At 32.0% G+C, this 19099-nt stretch overlaps 2 protein-coding genes across 2 annotated transcripts; one reads left to right on the top strand and one right to left on the bottom strand.

Moving 5' to 3' along the window:
• Window positions 1-391: 391 nt before the first annotated feature.
• Window positions 392-9667, top strand: LOC117914177 (actin-histidine N-methyltransferase). The gene is made up of 5 exons (XM_034829406.1): window positions 392-791; window positions 7054-7220; window positions 7551-7850; window positions 7955-8218; window positions 8961-9667. Exons 1-5 carry the CDS (start codon window positions 449-451, stop codon window positions 9336-9338), a joined length of 1452 nt encoding a protein of 483 aa, XP_034685297.1. The 5' UTR covers window positions 392-448; the 3' UTR covers window positions 9339-9667.
• A 417-nt stretch (window positions 9668-10084) lies between these two features.
• Window positions 10085-10736, bottom strand: LOC117914196. Its single transcript, XM_034829426.1, has one exon. It carries the CDS (start codon window positions 10617-10619, stop codon window positions 10404-10406), a length of 216 nt encoding a protein of 71 aa, XP_034685317.1. The 5' UTR covers window positions 10620-10736; the 3' UTR covers window positions 10085-10403.
• Window positions 10737-19099: the final 8363 nt, after the last annotated feature.

Genomic DNA, 19099 nt, shown 5'->3' with positions numbered 1-19099 from the left:
TTTTTTAGATCGATTTATAATTTAAAGTTATATTTGGTTTATATAAAATTTTAAGAAAATTTAAAAAATATATTTTTCTTTTTTAACATTTGTATGTTAAAGGGTCAAAATATTTCTCTTTTTTTTTTTTCTTAAATAACCTTCATATTTTAAAGTACAAAATATAATCTTAAGTATACCAAAATACCTCATATCTTCTTTTATATAGATATAAAAAAATTATTATTTTAATTATTTAAAAAAAAATATTATTCTTATTTTGAAAAATGAAGCTAATTTGGACGATATAGGTTAATATTTTCAAAGTATTATTTTGACCCTTTTAATAAAATACCCCATATTATTTTCGTTTCTAATCAAATTTCAACTACAGCCCAGCCAGACCAGTCTTCACTCGGCTCTCCACAGTGATTGCAGCAAGGAGGGGGAGCGTGAGTTGAGGCCTGAAATGGCGGGCTTGGGTGCTTCCAAGATTTTAACCCAGTTCCGTCCTCTAACCTGCGCCGCCGCCACGGCCACGGCCACCGCGTGCCATCCGGGGCGGCTGGTGCCCCACCCACCTGATCTTATCAAATGGGTGAGGAGAGAAGGGGGTTTTGTTCACCAGGCAGTGACAATAGCTCCAAGTGCTGACTCCTGTGGCCTTGGATTGGTGGCTTCTCAAGATATCCCTAAAGGCTCTGACCTGATTGCCCTCCCTCACCACATTCCCCTGAGGTTTAGCTCTCTTGAATCCGAGGGTGTTGATACTATTGACTCTGTTTTGGTGAATTTGGCCCGTCAAGTTCCTGGTACGAAGCTTGTCTTTCACTCCCATTTCAATTTTTGTTTTCGTTGTTGCATTGGTTAGACTTAAAAAGGAGAATTTGGTAATGGGCATTGTGTATGAAGAATGAACACTAACAAAATTGACTCCTAGTTGTGCATAGAGATACGGGTTTTCTAGTTTATGGGTATATTATCCAAATTATGAAACTAGAAATTGGCCTTATTGAGTGACATTTTAGGGGTGTTTTTTCATTGCTTTGATAACTCATTTCTTTTTATAAGAGCAACCAAACGGTGTTGGGTTTTTTTTCTCTTTCTATTTGACCTTTGTTTTCCTGTTCAAAGCTTGTGGGCAATCTGGAAAATGAGGGCAGTTTGATGATTCTAGAACTTGGAAATTTGATTTGACCAGCCTATTACCCATTTGTATCAAAGTCACAGACATAGGCGCCAATAAATCCTGAAAAAGTAGGGTAGGGAAATTGACCTGTCTACTATGTTTGACACAGCACTTGATTTGCAATGGATTTAACTTCAAATACTATGTAGAACTCAAAGAACCAAAGGTGTATGATTATATGACTGTACATAAATATATGAGTAAAATGGAAGTGCCTAAATTCTGCAACATCATTGATAAAAAAATGTTGTTTATTCTTGTTCTTCCTTTTAAGAAAAGATTAGCATTTTTTTAATTGTTCAAGTTAATGATAATATTTTTATGTTTTAACTTCTTTTTTTAATAATCAAAATAGAACAATCTCTTTCTTTCTCCACATCAAAAGAGAAATAAGTCTCTCAATGACATTTTTTAGGTCATCTCAATGAATTATGCTTAATGGTTATCCTTGTAAACTATTAGGCTTGAACAGAGAAAATCGAGATTCGTTACTTACTATGTGTGACTGTGGTGGTTAAATGCTGTTAGAAACTCGTATGCCTACTAGTCACACTAGATATTATTATGTGAAAGGTATTTGATTGATAAGTTTGTCATTGAGGACCATTTCCAAATTTATTTGATTTTATTTTTTTCTAAATGCATGATTTAAATCAGGTCTATGCTAAGTTCTATTACATTGGCCTTTTTTTTTTCTTAATAGAATTTTCTGTTGAAGAAATTATAATAAAGTAGTTCCCATGCTTTGCATGGGATAGCTAGTTTGCAAGCAAAGATTGATCCTGAACATATTTCCAATATCTTGCGCTATATATACATTTTTTGTTGTGCTTACTGTTAAAAGTAATGCAAAATTGAAGACGACGGTATGGCTAGTTCTTTTTTTTTTTCCACAATATAAGTGCTAAATAAAATGTAAAAAAATTCTGCAACCATTTTTTTTTTATATAGATAAAGAGAATAATATTAAACAGAAAGAGGAAACACCAAACTAGTGCCCTCAAGGTATACAGGGAGTATACAAAAGTAGCCCACAGACTCGAAACCAAGGGAGGAGGAAATAAACAACAACCCCTGGTCCCCTACCCTTACTTGGAGCCTAGCCACTAAAAAAAGCTAACAAGAGAAGAAGGGCTCAAAACTATAAACACTCTAACCCAAACCCAAAGATTACACACAAAAGAATATTTTAGCCTTTGGAGTGAAAATACCTCATTCCCAAAAGGCAACAAATTTTTTTCCTTCCAGACTGACCAAAAAATACATAAGGGGGCCATTTGCTATGCCTTTTTACGGGTTTTCCCCACAAACACTCTTTGCCACCCAAGGAGAGTTTCCTTGATTGAACCAAAGAGAACTCAAGTCACACCAAAAAGGGAGAAAAGAAGATTCCACAATGCCCGCGTCTTAACACAATGAAGTAAAAGGTGATCCACCGTTTGTACTTCAGAAAGGCAAAGCTATTTTCCAAAGAGTACCCCCTCCTTGTAGTTGCTCCAAAGTTAAGATTTTGCCCCAGGAGGCCTCCCAAGCGAAGAAAGCTACCTTAGGGGGCACATTTGCCCTCCAAACACTACCATAAGGGAACAAAGAAGAACCTCCAGACTCCATAATAGAATAAAGTGACTTGACTGAGAAAGCTCCGCTTCTTGATGTTGTCCACACCACTTTATCCTTATCCTCCCTTTGCACCCTAAAGGCTTGGATTTTTAGCATAAAACGCTCCATCGTGTCAATCTCCCAATCATTAAACGCCCTTGAGAAAAGAGGGGTCCAACCACCCTTTACACTATCTGGGTTCCACACATCCGATACCCAGGCGTCTTTAGCCAGGGAGATGGCGAATAAAGAAGGGAAAGACTCGCAAAGAGGCTCATCTCCATACCACTTGTCCTACCAGAATCTCACTCTCCTAACACTATCCCCGCAGTAGGCTAAACTGCTATACATACCCAACCACTCCTTTCTAATAGCTTTCCAGAGCCCTACACCATGCCTCCCTCTTACGGCCTGAGTACACCATCCCCCCTCCTCTACACCATATTTGTGACGGATCACTTGCTTCCACAAAGCCTCACTTTGAATGGCAAAACGCCAATTCCACTTACTCAAGAGAGCTTTATTCATCAAAGCTAAATTTCTCATACCCAACCCACCTTTCTTTCTTTCCAAACAAACCAAGTTCCATCTAACAAGATGTGGCCTCTGCTCCAGAGCTCCTTCACCCCACAGAAAATCCCTCTGAATCTTCTTCAACCTCAGCCTTACTTTTCTGGGCAAATAAAAGAGCGACATGAAGTAAACAAGCATGCTAGAAAGAGTGCTCCGGATAAGGGTGAGTTTTCCTCTTTTTGATATATACTGTCTCTTCCACATAGCAAGCCTTTTCCGAAACCTTTCTTCAACTCCATCCCATACCACCTTTGATTTGAAGGGTGCCCCCAAAGGCAGACCCAGATAACAGGAAGGCAAACCACCCACTTTACAGCCCAACTCTGATGCTAAATCCTCTATATCATGCACCCTCCCCACCGGGATAAGCTCACTCTTCTCCAAGTTAACTCTCAACCATGAGCAAGCCTCAAACCACATGAGAAGCCAACTTAGATGCGTCAACTGATCCTGAGACTCCTCACAAAACACCAAGGTGTCATTCACAAATAGCAAGTGAGATATCAGAATCCCCTCACCTCCCCGGCCTCTTACCCTCCACCTTGATAAAAAGCCCCCACTAATAGCCCTTCTCAATAAGCAACTAAACACCTCCATAGCTTTCACAAACAAATAAGGGGAGAGAAGGTCTCCTTGTCTCAAACCCCTTGAACTTTGGAAAAAACCGGAGGGAGAGCCATTTATAAGAGTAGAAAATCTCACAGTAGAGATACACCACTCTATCCACTTAATCCATTTGTCCCCAAAGCCCAAAAAAATTCTGCAACTATTATAAAGCAGTTGATGAATTTTAAATGGATCTTACACCCATAAAATTTGATATTATGGGGCTCATATTGAATAATGATTGTAATGAAAGATTTTAGCTGTTGTATATGGATAAGTATTGGAATAAGCTGCTGCTAATGCAATGAAAGCAATGTTCATAACTATGAACAAATAATACTATATTTTTCTTTTACACCTCTCCTTGTTGGAACTATTTATGCTGCTTTTGCTGGCTTAAGATAATATGTGGATATTCATATAACTCCACCTGTTCTTGCTAGCTCATAGATTTTGTGGATTGTCATTCCACAATTTCACCTATTCTTATTGGCTTAGGGTGTGTTTGGATTGTGTTTCAATAACTGCAATGAATTTAGTGAAAGCAAATAAACATTGCATGAAAAATATTAAGATAGGCCTATCAAAATACCATTTGCACAAAAGGAAAGAAAAAATGCTTACTTACAGTTCTTGTGGTGCCTGGAGAATGAGTTTTCAAATTAGGGCACATGGATTCCCTAGTTCATATTCTAGTATAGAGGGGAATCTTAATCTTCACAAACCTTGTGGTAGCAGACTCCTCTTTTTTCTCTGTTATTTTTTATTTTTATTTTTCTCATTCAATTGCATGAGAGAGAGAGAGAGAGCCATTTCTTTCGAATAATGGATCATCTGGTCTTTTCTCACTGCATTGCATCTCATTCTTTCTTTGCTGCAGTGAAATCTTTCTTTTGTATTTGCTTTGTTGGTGGTGAACTAGATTTCTAAAAACACCATTGGAAAAGTTGGTAATATTTCACAAGGCTTCTTTGTCTCCTCTGTGAATGAATACTATCATCCATGTGAAAAAAAGTCAACATTATCCTTATTTTAAAGAAATATTTGAAGATATTTAGGGCAAAACCAAAACTTGGGCTGGACTTGTAAACTTCATCTTTGAGTTTTGTGATTGAATCAAATGCATTTTAAACTACATTCATTACATGGATACTCCAACAAATCAATGATATTGGTATTGGACATGAATGCCATGGATGTAGGCCTCTCCCAAGCATCTGTGTAGAACTTTAACAACTTAAGCCTGCTTAATGTTACCAAGGTAGCTAAACACTTTAATAAAGGAAGTCAGCTTTGAAAGAATACAAGTGTGTTGTACTAATGAACTGTGCAAGACTTAAATGGGTACAAGCCTTAATGCCTTGGTCAAATGAAAGTTCTCTCTTTATTGGGATGTAGAATTCTATACAACCTTCCCCCAATCTCTACACTATGAAACATATAACATGGTTTATGATGTTCTGAAATATTCTAGAAATTCCTTGCTCCTACACAGGGTTTCACACAATTCTAGAGTACTCTAGGTGCCTATTTATAAATAAGGGAGATGTAACCATTAAGTAAACTTGTAAGTGCAATACACTTAAATTCTAATGTAGATCTAGCTAACCTAATGCTACCCACAGAATTCTAGAAAATTCCAAGGCTTCCAAAAACTTCTAGGATATTCCACATTCTCTAGCAAGATTCATATAATTGCCTTCTAGAACCTTTTTGTCCTACTATATAAACAAGGATGCCATTTGTGTCGTGCGAGACATGAATATGCTTTTTCTAGCTGTTTAAAATTCCAATTAAAAATTGTCCAAGTGTTTGAAAAGCTCTCCCCACCAAAATGTGAGCATTAAGTCAATAGCTAAATCATTCTCAGGATGTCAATTATTTGAAGTGATGAGAAAGGAAAATTGATGGGATTATATGAAAAGTAATGAGTCTTAATAGCAGATAAACATGATGCTCTCCTAGAAGATTCTTTTAATTCATATCTAACTATCAGTTGAAATTTAATTTCTTAGAGTGCATTTGGAATGAAAGGAATTCAATCGAAAAGAAAACAATTGATTTGAAATGAAGGAATTCATGGAAAGAAATATTTTCAAAGGATTTGGTGGAAGAAGTTTTAAGTTTTCAATTTCTTTTAAAAAGGGTGGGATTTCACATGATTTGGATTTTTTTGAAGTAAATGCAAGTTATAGCTTCTACTTTTCCAATGTTACCCTTATTTCTCTATCTTTTTCTCCGTAACTTGGTATGTTCTCTCTTTCACTTTCTTCATCTTATTCTTCCATCAATATCATTTAATTTTCTTTTTCTTTTTATACTTTAATAGTTTTTTCATAGTAGAATCTTCTCATAGATTTCTATTTTTACGATTATTGATTCAGTCATATAGGAATTGAAATAAAAAATATTTATTGTAATAATTAGTAATTTTTTTATTTTTAAAATGGTATAAGCAATTTTCTGTTTTGATTGAATTAAAATGTTGAATTTAAAATAATTTAGGTCATTCTAGGAGTGATTTATCATTTTTGTTTTATGTGGAGACTTCAAATAATTAATAATGGTTGTTCATTCAATTATTTGAAGTAGATGGTATTCTTAATTAGTTTTTTCATAATGAATTAATTTATTTTTATAACTAAATTTATTTATTAGTTTGATTTAAAGTTTGAATGATTAATATTTAAATCATTTATATTTACAATTGAAGTGGGGTTAAAATAGTAAAACAAATGATTTCTTTTCCATCTTTATTACAATACGATACAATGGAAAGAATTGTTTTCATTTCAATTCCCATACCAACATGATGAAGGAATTGAAATCCAATTCATTTCGTCTCAAGTTCCTTTAATTGAATTATTTTCCTCTAGAATTTGGTTCCAAGCACAGAATATCCATATAATATATCTGACTTTAGTTTTTCTTCTGTTTAGAATACCATATATGAGTGTCACAAAAAGTGAAACCTATGTTTTATGAAATTGCATGTAGGCTTTCCTGTTCAACATATAGGTTAGTGACTCCAATTTTAAACATTAGGCTACACGCTACACTGAGTTTTCAATTTAAGGAGTAAACTGGACATTGAGCACATTTGGCAGAGGAACTATGGGCAATGAGATTGGGTTTGAAGCTTTTGCAAGAAAGAGCATCAATTGGTTCCTTCTGGTGGCCATACATCAGCAATCTTTCAGAAACTTACAGTGTACCCATCTTCTTTCCTGGAGAGGATATAAAGAACTTGCAGTATGCTCCTCTTCTGTACCAGGTATTTAAATCAATCAACTTAAATGCTAATACTTTCTGCTGATTTAGTGCTTTCAGATCAAAATTATGATTGCTGTTTGGGGAGCAGGAATATCTGTTCTGCCAAATGTGGACCAGAACCCTTCTAATCGTGTTTAGCATATGACCCCAAGTTTTGAACTTCCCAAATCACAGAAAATTTTCCAGGATTTGCTCCTGTTGTTGGTTTCCCCTGAGTGGACCAGCTGAAGGGTATATATATTTGATACCATAGTGCTGAGACTGCGGATTACCAAACAGCCCTTGATTTTTGCAGTTATATTCATGGTTGCTCATGATTTGCTTGCACCAGGTAAACAAGAGATGTCAGTTTCTTCTAGATTTTGAGAAAGAAGTCAAACGTGATCTGAAAAATCTGAAACCGGATGATCACCCTTTTAGGGGTCAAGATGTTGATGCATCTTCCCTTGGATGGGCAATGTCTGCAGTCTCATCCAGGGCATTCCGTTTGCATGGCAAGAAACTGTCAGATGGGACGCATGTTGATGTTCCTATGATGCTTCCTCTTATTGATATGTGCAACCACAGCTTCAATCCTAATGCCCAAATTGTTCAGGAACAAGACGCAGGGAGCACTAATATGTTAATAAAGGCACGTTCATTTTTTTTACCTTTCCTTTGGTGGGGAAGGGGATTCATATTTCTTCATCTTTCTCTTCTCCTTGCAATTTAATTTATTTAGTCCATGAACACCAGGTTGTGGCGGAAACACAGATCAAACAAGATGATAATCTAGTACTCAACTATGGCTGTTTGAACAATGACTTTTTCCTTCTTGATTATGGATTTGTGATACCCTCAAATCCCTATGACTCTATTGAGCTCAAATATGATGGAGCCCTTCTGGATGCTGCAAGCATGGCTGCTGGGGTCATGTCCCCAAACTTCTCCTCACCAGCTCCCTGGCAACAGCAAATTCTTTCCCAGCTAAATTTAGATGGAGAAGCTCCTGTTCTCAAGGTTTCTGCTTCCCCTTCTCTAGTTGAATTTTCAAGAGTTGAATATCTCTATTCTTCCTTTTTGTTTAGACTAACTATAGCTTAAAGTACTATTTTTCCTTTTTGTTTAGACTAACTATAGCTTAAAGTAATCTGCCTTGCATTCCCTCATTTCCAACCTTGGGTTGGGATACTGCTGTTCCAACTAGGTTGTGTTTGGTTTTGCATTGTGGAACAGCTTTTGGGCATTTGACTTGGAATACGTCAAATTTGATGACTTTTTGTATTTGGTGGCTCAACACCACCATAATCTGTGAGACTTCAAAATCACCAATTGGAAAATTAAAAATAAATTACTAAGGAAAAAAAAAAAGAGATTATAAAAGTGAAAATTCAAGTCTTAGTAGAGTACATTTAAAAACTTACAGACAATGCCCTCATGCAAATATCCTAAATAACCAAAACAGCAGTGACTTATGAGGCGGATGAAGATGATCACTGCATTCCCTTTTCCCTGATCCAAAAACATTGAACAAAACTGCCTCAAGATTATCCAAAATGACTTCATGCCCTAGATTTGATTTTCATAATCAAATCTTGCAAGCTTGAACCTTCAACATCCATAACAGGTGGTACCAAAGGCAGACTTGCCATCCTAGTTGAGGACTAACCTAACAAAGACAGTCATTGTTTTCTTAGAGTTGCTCTTGAATTTCAGACTTTTGACCTCATGTGCTTATCTTATGTTTTTTTTCCTATGGCAGGTATGCTTAGGAGGCTCAGAATTGGTAGAGGGCCGCCTGTTGGCTGCCTTAAGAGTACTTCTTGCCTCTGACTTGGAAACAGTACAGAAGCACGATTTGAATACGCTTAAATCATTAGCAGCCGAAGCTCCTCTTGGGATATCAAACGAAGTGGCTGCTCTACGCACTGTTATTGCATTATGTGTGATTGCACTGGGACACTTCCCCACCAAAATAATGGAGGATGAAGCCCTTTTGAAACAAGGTGTTTCGGGTTCCACTGAATTGGCTATCCAGTTTAGGATCCAAAAGAAATCAGTGATTATAGATGTGATGAGAGGTCTCACAAGCAGGGTGAAGTTACTCTCGTCAAAGGAAAAGATCAGTGCTCAAGGCTAAGTTATCATGGTAGAAGAGTTATTTTAACTCTGCAAATCAGATAGAAAAAAAAGGAAAGAAAATGAAAGTTTGACCGAGACTCATTCACCCTTATGTCTCATTGTTCTCACCGTGTACATTTCCTTTTTATCTTTTATTCTTCTCTACAATAATTTTCTGTTTTGACGCATATTTGACTCAAAACGCTTCTAGGAAATTTTGGGTTGGGGCCGGTGATTCCTCTTTGTTCATTTGACTTCTTATTGCAATTCATTTCACACTTGTAGCGTTCTGTTTTGGTTTTTCCTACACTAATGTACAGTTAAACTTTACTCCCCTTTGCCCTGGTTCTCAGATCTCTGTATTTTAGCTGATCTATATTTTGCTTCTGTAATTGGACATTGATTTAGTTTGCAAAGGCCCCATACAAATTCAATTGAAAGCATGGCCAACAACTTGGTTAATCTTTGCCTCATTAATGATTGAATTGCCAGGAAAACCGAATGAACACCTTACCATCCATGAAATTGGCAGAAAAAACTGAAAAAAGTAAACGCAGAATCTGTTTTCGTTTAAATAAACTTAAAGTATCTGGTAAAGCTAATCATGTCCTTATATTAACTAATGATTGTGCGTGGGAAGTGGATAATGGATTTAGTGCAGAGCATAATTATTCATCATCATGTCAACAAAGCCAACGAAAAATTTGGAGAGATCCGAGTGCTTTCTATAAAGAATCTATACCAACAAAACCAATAAAGAAAATGTTAAGGAAGATGGAATTTGTGTTCAAAGCATAAGAAAACAGGAGAAAAGTGATGGAAGAAATTTCCAGTAGTTCATCAATCCGTCCAAAATTAAAAGGGACGAAAAACTAGTGTTGGAGTGAATCCTTCAAATTTTAGAAATTAATCAGAAAGTAGCCACCACATCCTGCTCCACAAGATATATATACAACAACAAAATCATAGAAACTGGTGGGTAGCTGAACAAGACAGCAAGATGTCAAGAACAAGAGGTAAAAAAAAAAAAAAAAAAAAAAAAGACGAAAAGACTAAGATCTGCAATCCATGTGGTGGGAAGATTCTAGGAGTTGGCAACTGAGATAGGCCTATCAGCTAATCCCAACGGAGAGCGAGAGCGCTGCCGGGTGATGTCACGGAAGACACGCCTCACCTCAGGCTGCTGCAGAGACGGGTGGCTGATCTTCTCCATCTCTTGCTTGATCTTCATTACCTGACTGTGAATCGGAGCACCCATATACTTCTCTTCTTCCATTTTGTTGTTGTCGCTCTCCTTCATTTCTTGTGCTGGCTTCCTCTATGCCCCTCTCTCTCTCTCTCTCTCTCAGTTTCTGAAGGCGTTTTGAGAGGTATTGCAAGAGGTCTTTCCTTCTTTATATATAAATATGAACACCGAAACGTGGAGGAAATATCAATATGCACGAGTTGATCACCAATACTTGAGTCAGACGACTCTTTTGAACCCTCTGCCCGACCAATGCCCCTCTACTTTATCACAATTACTCAACACGAGATACAGATTTGGACAGCAGCATTAGCGGTGGGAGAATCGTGGCCGCTGTGAAAGCCAAACGGAGGGCCACGATTGGTGGACGGCTAGGGATTTTATTTTTCAATTAAAGTATGAAAAATTGAAAATAATTTCCTTGGATTTGTTTGGTGGGTTCAGTTTTAATGTTTGCGGGAGTCAATGGATTTCTGTGGCAACTAGCCAATTTTCAAAGAGGATGGGTAGATGGCCTGATGGCCAGTGAGTTCACACCTGGCTTCCTTCCTTTGACCGCTCTCTCCCTCTCCCCCTATATTCCACATGTCTCTCGCAAGGGTGTAGTACTAGTCCTACCTGGATCAGATATATCATGGTTCCTTCTAATCCGTCAAGTTCAAAAATGTTCTAGAATCCTCTAGTCTAGGTCTAGAATTCACTACAGCCCCTTCTTTCCAATTCTTGAAAGTTGACAAAGGAAAAATTAAAACTAGGTATGCAAAAATATTCCAAAATAGGTTTGTGAATGAAACAAGTTTCCTCAATATCTTTCTTTTCTCTCTTAATTACTACTTATTGTTTGAATAATTTTTCTTACAATATACTGAGGACGACTCATCGAAGTCACGTAAAATCGTTGTCAAATACTTAGAAGAGGGGCGGACATCTGAAAAAAATTGGTCCGTGACTTATGTTTCCTTAAAAGATTCGACCTCGAAACTTTGAAAGTTGAAAGTCGTGGAAACATGTGAGTATTGTTTGGGCCCTGACATTTGACCAGAACCTTTCACATGTTACCACAAGGTATGTGGGATATGATAGGAAGAGAACGTGGACATGAGGATATTGGGGGTAAAGACGAAGGCATTATGGCGGTTTAACGACATGGCTAAATAACTTAACTAGTTAGTGAGGGGCGTTAGGTTTGTGATTTGGTTGGTCGGCGGCCGGCAGTGTGTGCTTCAAGAATCATCCAACTTTGCCACGTTGCCTCCTCCTATTTGCTCCTCATGTTTCTTGATTTTGCAGCACTCCACTTTTCTAAACTCACCTACTCTGTTTAATCTTTTTTTTTTTTTTTTAATTTTTGCTTTTCTATTTGGAGTCATGCGTGCTGGTGGCTGCCACATTTGTGCGGTCCAAATAGGCCCATGTTGGCAGTTGGCCAAGCCTTGCTCACAAGAACCCCACTGCTGAGTATGAATTTCTCAATTGTTAATGTATTTGATTGATACCTCACAACTCACAAGAATACTTCCCCAAATGCTGAATGCTAAATGCTTTACACATGCTCGAGTTAGGCTACTTAACCTGTCCCATCATTAAGCAAGTATGTTGGATGAGACTTGAAGGTCTTGGCTTGATGGTTATAGTTGGAGACTTGCGCCCTAAAATGAAATTGATCTAAATACCACTATGCCAATTTCATAAATCAATCAAACTTACGATTTTATCCACCAAGTTTCAATTGTTTATGTAATTTGAAACAATCTCCATCTTGTCATATAATTTTTATTTTATTTTTTTATAAAAGACAAAAACACACTCCAAGTATTTTAATACTTAATTTTTGATCAAAGACCTATTCTAACAAAATATAATTTTTTTTCAATAGATCTCCAAATAAGATATTAATTTTTTTGATTGAAATATTCTCTTTTGTTTGGTAGGGGGAAAGTAAGAAAAAAAAGTCAAAGAAAGTGGTTTTCTCATATTTGGTTTTACCATTAAAAAAAAAAAAATCAAATGTAATTAAAATTAGTTAAAATTTTATATATTTTAAAACTATTTAATCTTTATATAGCGAATGAAAATAAGTAAAATGAATTTAAAGAAATATATAAAAATAATTTATTGATTTTGAGTGCATCTTTTATTTTCCGTCCTTTTCTTTTTCCTTTTACTTTTCATTTCTATTTTTTTTCCCTTATATTTTTTTTTCAAATTTTTCAAAAACCAAATATAATATTTCGTTGGCAAATTGGAGGGTTGGTTGCATCCATCAACTTCTATTGTGTTCGAATGTTATAAGCACTTGGGTGAAAACATTATAAGAATAAGGTATGCACATTTTCTGATGGCAATTACTTTTAGGGGAGTTGGTAGAGCTTAAGGTCTTATAAGGTCCTACACCTTCAAATTTTCAAATAGAACTTTTAAGTCTTCAATTAAAATTTGTTTATGCTATGTTTAGTTCTTGAAAATTTTGAGGAAAAATGCGAAGAAAGAAAATAAAAAGGAAAAATAGAATGAAAGAAAAAATAAAGAAAAATAACAAATAAATTTAAAATTAATATTTTATTTTTATTTAATACTTTAAACTCATTTCACTTATTTCAATTCATCGATATAAATATTAAATAATTTAAAAATATATAAGTTTTTAACTGGTTTTAATTACGTTGGATTTTCTTTTATATTTTTCATAAGGCAATCAAATATGAAAAAAAAAAAATTAATATTTTTTTTCTTTTTTTATTACTTTTTGGAAATCAAAGATAACTTGAGTCTTTGGATCTTCAAATACTTAATTAAAAAATTTTGAAGTCTTCAATTGGAAAAATTTTTAAGTCTTTGAAGGGTTCTTTAAATTTTCAAAGGCTTTTGAAAACTTCTTGGCTCCAATCCTCTCCAGTGGTGTGTCATTTGTCTTTTGTTTAAATCGGAGGAAGTCCCCTGTTTGTTGGAGTAGAGAGACGTCTTTGAAATGATTTATGACTTCTTCTTGATGGTATGAATGTAGAAGTAGAAAATTGGAAATGGTCTTCCAATGAATAATTATCCAAATGATAATCAAAGGGTAATACCTTCAATCATGATCATTACAATATTGAGATTAGCTTGATATACTAATTTCTTAGCATGTTAACAAAAGTCTTATTTGGAGAAAAGAAAATGGTAGGAAGGATTGCCATTGTTGATGGATGAATTTGTGATAAAGGGTTATTATTCTTTTGCTTGTGGAGCAAAAACTTGTATGTGTTAGCTCAAGGTTTCCTCGGGGTTATATTTTGATGGTTATTAAATAATATTAAGAGTGTGTTTGATATTAATTTTATGAAGTGTTTCTAGTATTTTTAACATTTGAAAATTTTATTTTTCAAGTATTAAATATGTTAAAAACACTTCTTAAAATCACTATCAAACACGCTCTAAGAGTGCGTTTGACAGTTATTTTAGAAAGTATTTTTACTTTAATTGATTAGTCAAATACAAATACAGAGAAAAATATGATACAATAATAAAATGGTGAAAGCGGATTACGAAAACAAACAGAATTAATACATAAGAGATGCACAAATCAATTTATTATAAAAATTATTTATTATTCTAAAAATCACAATAGAATTTAAAAAAAAAAAATCAATTTATTAACAAAAAATTTGATTTATTTATTAAAAGAATATATTAAATACAATTTTATTTAAAGAAAAAAGTTTCAATTTGATTTTATTTACAAGAAAGTGATTTTATTTATTTTTGCTAGAAAAGAATGATTTTTTACAAATTTGTTTTCAAGAAAGTATTCTACCTCAATTTTTTTGTTTAAGGAAAAAAAAAATGATGTTTACAAATTTATTTACAAAATAAATCTTCAATTTGATTTTAATTTACAAAGAAATTGATTTATTAAAAAATAAGTATCAATTAAATTTCTATTTAGGAAAAATGATTTTAAAAAGAAAAGGTTTTCATTAGTTTAATTATAAAAGAAGATTTCGATTCAATTTTATTAAGAAGTTGATTTTTTTATAAAAATATTTTTAATTTAATTTTATTTAAAAAGAGAATTTGACAACTTCTATTTATGAAAAAAATATCTCCAAACCAATTTTATTTAAAAAGAGATTTTTATTATTAAAAGATTTTTACAACTTTTATTTTTGAAAATTATTTCTAAATCAAACTTCATTTTCGAAAATTACAACTTCCACTTATGATAATTACTTTCCAATTAAATTTTATTTAAAAAAATGTTGTCATTTAATTCCATTAAAAACATATTTTACAAGGATATTTCATCTTTATTTTTTAAAAATTGGTTTATAATTTAAAAACTATTACAAAATTATTTTATTTAAAAGAATTTTGTGATTTCACCTTGGCATGTTTGCAATTTTTATTTAAAGATAATTTTTAATACTTTTGTTTTTAAAAATCATTTTGGACAATTTATGAAAAAAAAAATTCTAGATTTTTATTGAAACTATTTTATTAATTTTTATTAAAATCAAATTGTCGGATTCATCAAAAGTATTTTCTGGAACTTTTTTTTATTAAAAACAAATTTCTAAATTTATTGAAAACAAATTTCTTGAACCTTTTTTTTTTTAAAAAAAAAACAATATTTTGAATTTATTAAAAACAAACTTCTGGAGCCTTTTTATCAAAAAACAATTTTCTGGACATTTCAAAAAACGAATTTCTGGAAATTTTATTTTATTAAAGTAAATTCTTGAACTGTACCATAGGGTCTAGTGCCCTTAAATACAGCTTCCCAAACACCCCTTTCTTCCATGAAATCTGACCCTCCACATGGTGCACATAACAGCCCCCTCCAAAGGCTAGAAAATGGGCTGACCCTAAACAAAGCCCAATATCAATATGATCCAAAACAATGTAGCAAGCCCAAACAGTAAAGCCCAATAACAAATAATATACAGCGCACAACAAAAACTCAATTTGATAGTTAAAATTAAAACCCAAAAACCCAAACAATATCAACTCAATCTTAGGCCCAAAATCGAATGGAAATCCAATGAAAACCTACATCCTATGATGAAGCCCGAATTCTCAAATTGATACCGTGCAAATCAAGGGAACTTACCCTCACTATGGGTAGTCACGGATGAAAGAAAGGCGTGATATAGGGATTTTTTTATAAGAGTACACTAGTTTTAAAAAATAATTTTTAAATTATCGTAGTAGGAAAAATAATTTCAAATCTACAGTAGTTTTGTCCAAATAGGAAAGAGAAAATAGTTTGCAAGTGAAAAATCGTTTCTTCAAGAGACGATTTTCAAAGAAGAAAATAAAATAATGTGAGAAATCTTCTCTTAAAGAGACGATTTCTACAAAAAATATATATATGTGATAAATTCTCACTTAAAAGAAAAGAAAAAAAAAACCAAGTGGGAAATCGTTTCTTCAAGAGACGATTTCCATACAAGTGAGAAATTCTCACTTTAAAAAAAAAAAAAAAAACCTTCAAAAATCCATTGTTTTCATTCTTTATTCTATTTATACAATAATACAATTATTATAAATGTATATTATAAAATCACTTAATTTTATTTATTAAATTTAATATATAAATAACATACTAAATTTAATATAAGTTGAGATGATTTCCATACCACCTTTAAAAATGAGAAATTCTCACTTCAAACAAAAAGAAAAATAAAAACAAAAAAAAAAACCCTTCAAAAATCCATTTTTTCTCTTACCGAATAACATACTAAATTTAATTTAATTTTTTTTTTGAAGTGAGAATTTCTCACTTTTAAAGGTGGCGTGGAATTGTCTCTTCAGGAGATATTCCCACTCGGGCTTTTTAAAAATAATATATTAAATAATTATTTAATAAATTAATAAAAATTGTTTTTAAAATTCATTTTTCACATAAAATTGATAATAGTTTTTTTTTTTAATTCCAAAGTAAGAAAAAAAATTATTTATCTTATATTAAATTTAATATGTTATTTATATATTAAATTTAGTAAATAAAATTAATTAATTTATAATATATATTTATAATAATTGTATTATTATATAAATAGAATAAAGAATGAAAAATGGATTTTTGAAGGGTTTTTTTTTTTTTTAAGTGAGAATTTCTCACTTTTTTTTAAAGTATGGAAATTGTCTCTTCAAAAGACGATTTCCCATTTGGTTTTTTTTTTCTTTTAAATGAGAATTTCTTACATATATATATATATATATTTTGTGGACATCGTCTTTTTAAGAGACTATTTAAATAAATCATATAATAGTTTAGTTTTATTTCTACTTTTATTTATTTTTTATTTTTAGCTCTCAATATCTTACAAGAATATTTTCAATAATTTAAGACTAATATTAATTTTTATAAAATATAGAAGACAAATTCATAATTTTGGATAATGTTCTACTTATATTTCAATATTTTTTAAATAATATTATATGCAAAAAAAATAATTTAATATTAACAACCATTACTAAATTGATTTATTTTATTTTATTATATATTCTAACATTTTACAATTATATATTTCTTTTTTTAAATGGATATTTAAATATATATAATATTTTAATATTTAAATATATATTATATATCTTTAATACTCACAGTTACTATTTTATATTATACACAATTACCTTTTATATATATATATATATATATATATATATACACATTTAAATATCCATTTAAATAAATCAAATAACATTTTAGTTTTATTTATATTTTTATTTTTACATCTCATTGTTTTACAACAATTTTTCAATGATTTAACTCTAATATTAATTTAAAAAAATATATAGGATAAATTCATAATTTTGGATAATGTTGTATTTCTATTTTTTATATTTTAATATATAATTATTCTATTATTATTATTTTTCATTCTCATTTTACTAATATTTTATTTTATTTTTAAATTTAAATTTTAATATTTTATAAAACATATTATTTGATTGATAAATATAAGCAATAATCCTATTATTTCATATTAATTAAATAAACTGATATCATTTTTATTTTTTGAATGATTTAATTCATTGGTCTTGATATAATGATAATTTACAACAAATAATATTCTATCAAAATTACCATAAATCCAATAAATTAAAAAAAATACATATAACAACAAATATTATTATACAATAAATATGAAATAAAGGCAAAAATATTACATACGAATAAAATAATATATCTTTTATTTTTTTGAATGATTTAATCTATTTAAAATAATAATTTCCAATAAATATTATTCAAACAAATATTACATAATCCAAATAAATTTAAAAACTTATATGATAATAAAAACTATACATTACAAAATAACTTGAAATAAAAATAAAGCAAAATCATTATCTTAAATAGACGATTTTCAATTTTTTTTTTAAATAGACGATTTCCTGGGGAAATCGTGAGTGGTTATTTTTGGAAATTATCTTTTCAAAAAACGATTTGTGAGTGGTTAATTTATATATATATATATATATATATATATTTTATGGAAATGTCTTTTCAAAATATGATTTTGAGTAGTTAATTTTTTTTTTATATATGTTTGTTTTGGTGAAAATTGTCTTTTCAAAATACGATTTCTGAGTGGTTAATTTTTATTTTTTTTTTATATTTGTTTTAGTGGAAATTGTCTTTTCAAAAGACGATTTTTGAGTTGTTATTTTATATATATATATATATATATATATATATATTTGTTTTGGTGAAAATTGTCTTTTTAGATGATTTCCAAGTTGCTAAAGATAACAAATCTCCTTCCATCCTGTCTGGTAAAAATTATCGTAAATTTGAAATTATTTTTTCTATGATAATTTAAGAATTACTTTTTTTAAAAGGACCGTACTCTTATAAAAAATGCCATGATATAGTGGTGGTGCATGAAGCAGGTGTCGGCTGCGCGTGTGAAAGAATGGCAGTGCTAGTACTAGATCTAATGGCGTGGCACGCTAGTAGCGACAAAGATGGTGGGCTGTTGTGGTAATGAGTGGTGGAGGTGGAGTCATAGAGAAGATGGAATATGGTACTGAAGGTTAATGGCGTGGGTATGGTGCAGATCTGGTGTGAGGGAGGTGGGAGTGGAGCTGTTGTGAGAGGGATGGGAGAGAGAGGGGGAAGAAAGCGGGAGTGGGGGGAAATGAGAGATGAGATGAGATGAGAGAGCGGGGTAGGTTGGTAGAGGAAGTTGGAGACAATGACCTCTAGATTATGTTTTGAAAGTGGTCTAGGTTTTTTCTTTATTTTTCGTTTGGGAGGGTCGTTAAAAAATTGAAGTTGAAGTAGTGCATAAAAAATAATTTTTTGATTTTTTTTATATATATATTTACTTATTTTTTTGTTTTAATTTTTTTTAAATATTTTTTTTATATAATTTTTAATAACCAAACATAGTCTTAATAAGGTGAATACCGAAAAATATGATTCTAATTTGATTCGGTTTGATATGGATGTTGAAATACCATGTTCAAACTTTAGGGCCTAGTAGATTTGGACGGGCCGGGAGACTTGGGCCTGAGGCCCAACCCAAAATCAATCGGTAGAATCA

The sequence above is a fragment of the Vitis riparia genome, chromosome 1, assembly GCF_004353265.1.
Source record: "Vitis riparia cultivar Riparia Gloire de Montpellier isolate 1030 chromosome 1, EGFV_Vit.rip_1.0, whole genome shotgun sequence".
Lineage (NCBI taxonomy): Eukaryota > Viridiplantae > Streptophyta > Magnoliopsida > Vitales > Vitaceae > Vitis > Vitis riparia.
The sequence above is the reverse complement of the archived record's forward strand: the minus strand, read 5'-3'. Positions and strand labels throughout refer to the sequence as shown.

What these genes read in the sequence shown, in the direction of transcription:
- LOC117914177 (XM_034829406.1), top strand. Translation starts at nt 449, where the DNA reads ATGGCGGGCTTGGGTGCTTCCAAGATTTTAACCCAGTTCCGTCCTCTA. An exon ending in ATGCTCCTCTTCTGTACCAG is followed by an intron (nt 7,221 to 7,550) that starts GTATTTAAATCA and finishes TGCTTGCACCAG; the next exon opens with GTAAACAAGAGATGTCAGTT. An exon ending in GCACTAATATGTTAATAAAG is followed by an intron (nt 7,851 to 7,954) that starts GCACGTTCATTT and finishes CATGAACACCAG; the next exon opens with GTTGTGGCGGAAACACAGAT.
- LOC117914196 (XM_034829426.1), bottom strand. Translation starts at nt 10,619, where the DNA reads ATGAAGGAGAGCGACAACAACAAAATGGAAGAAGAGAAGTATATGGGT.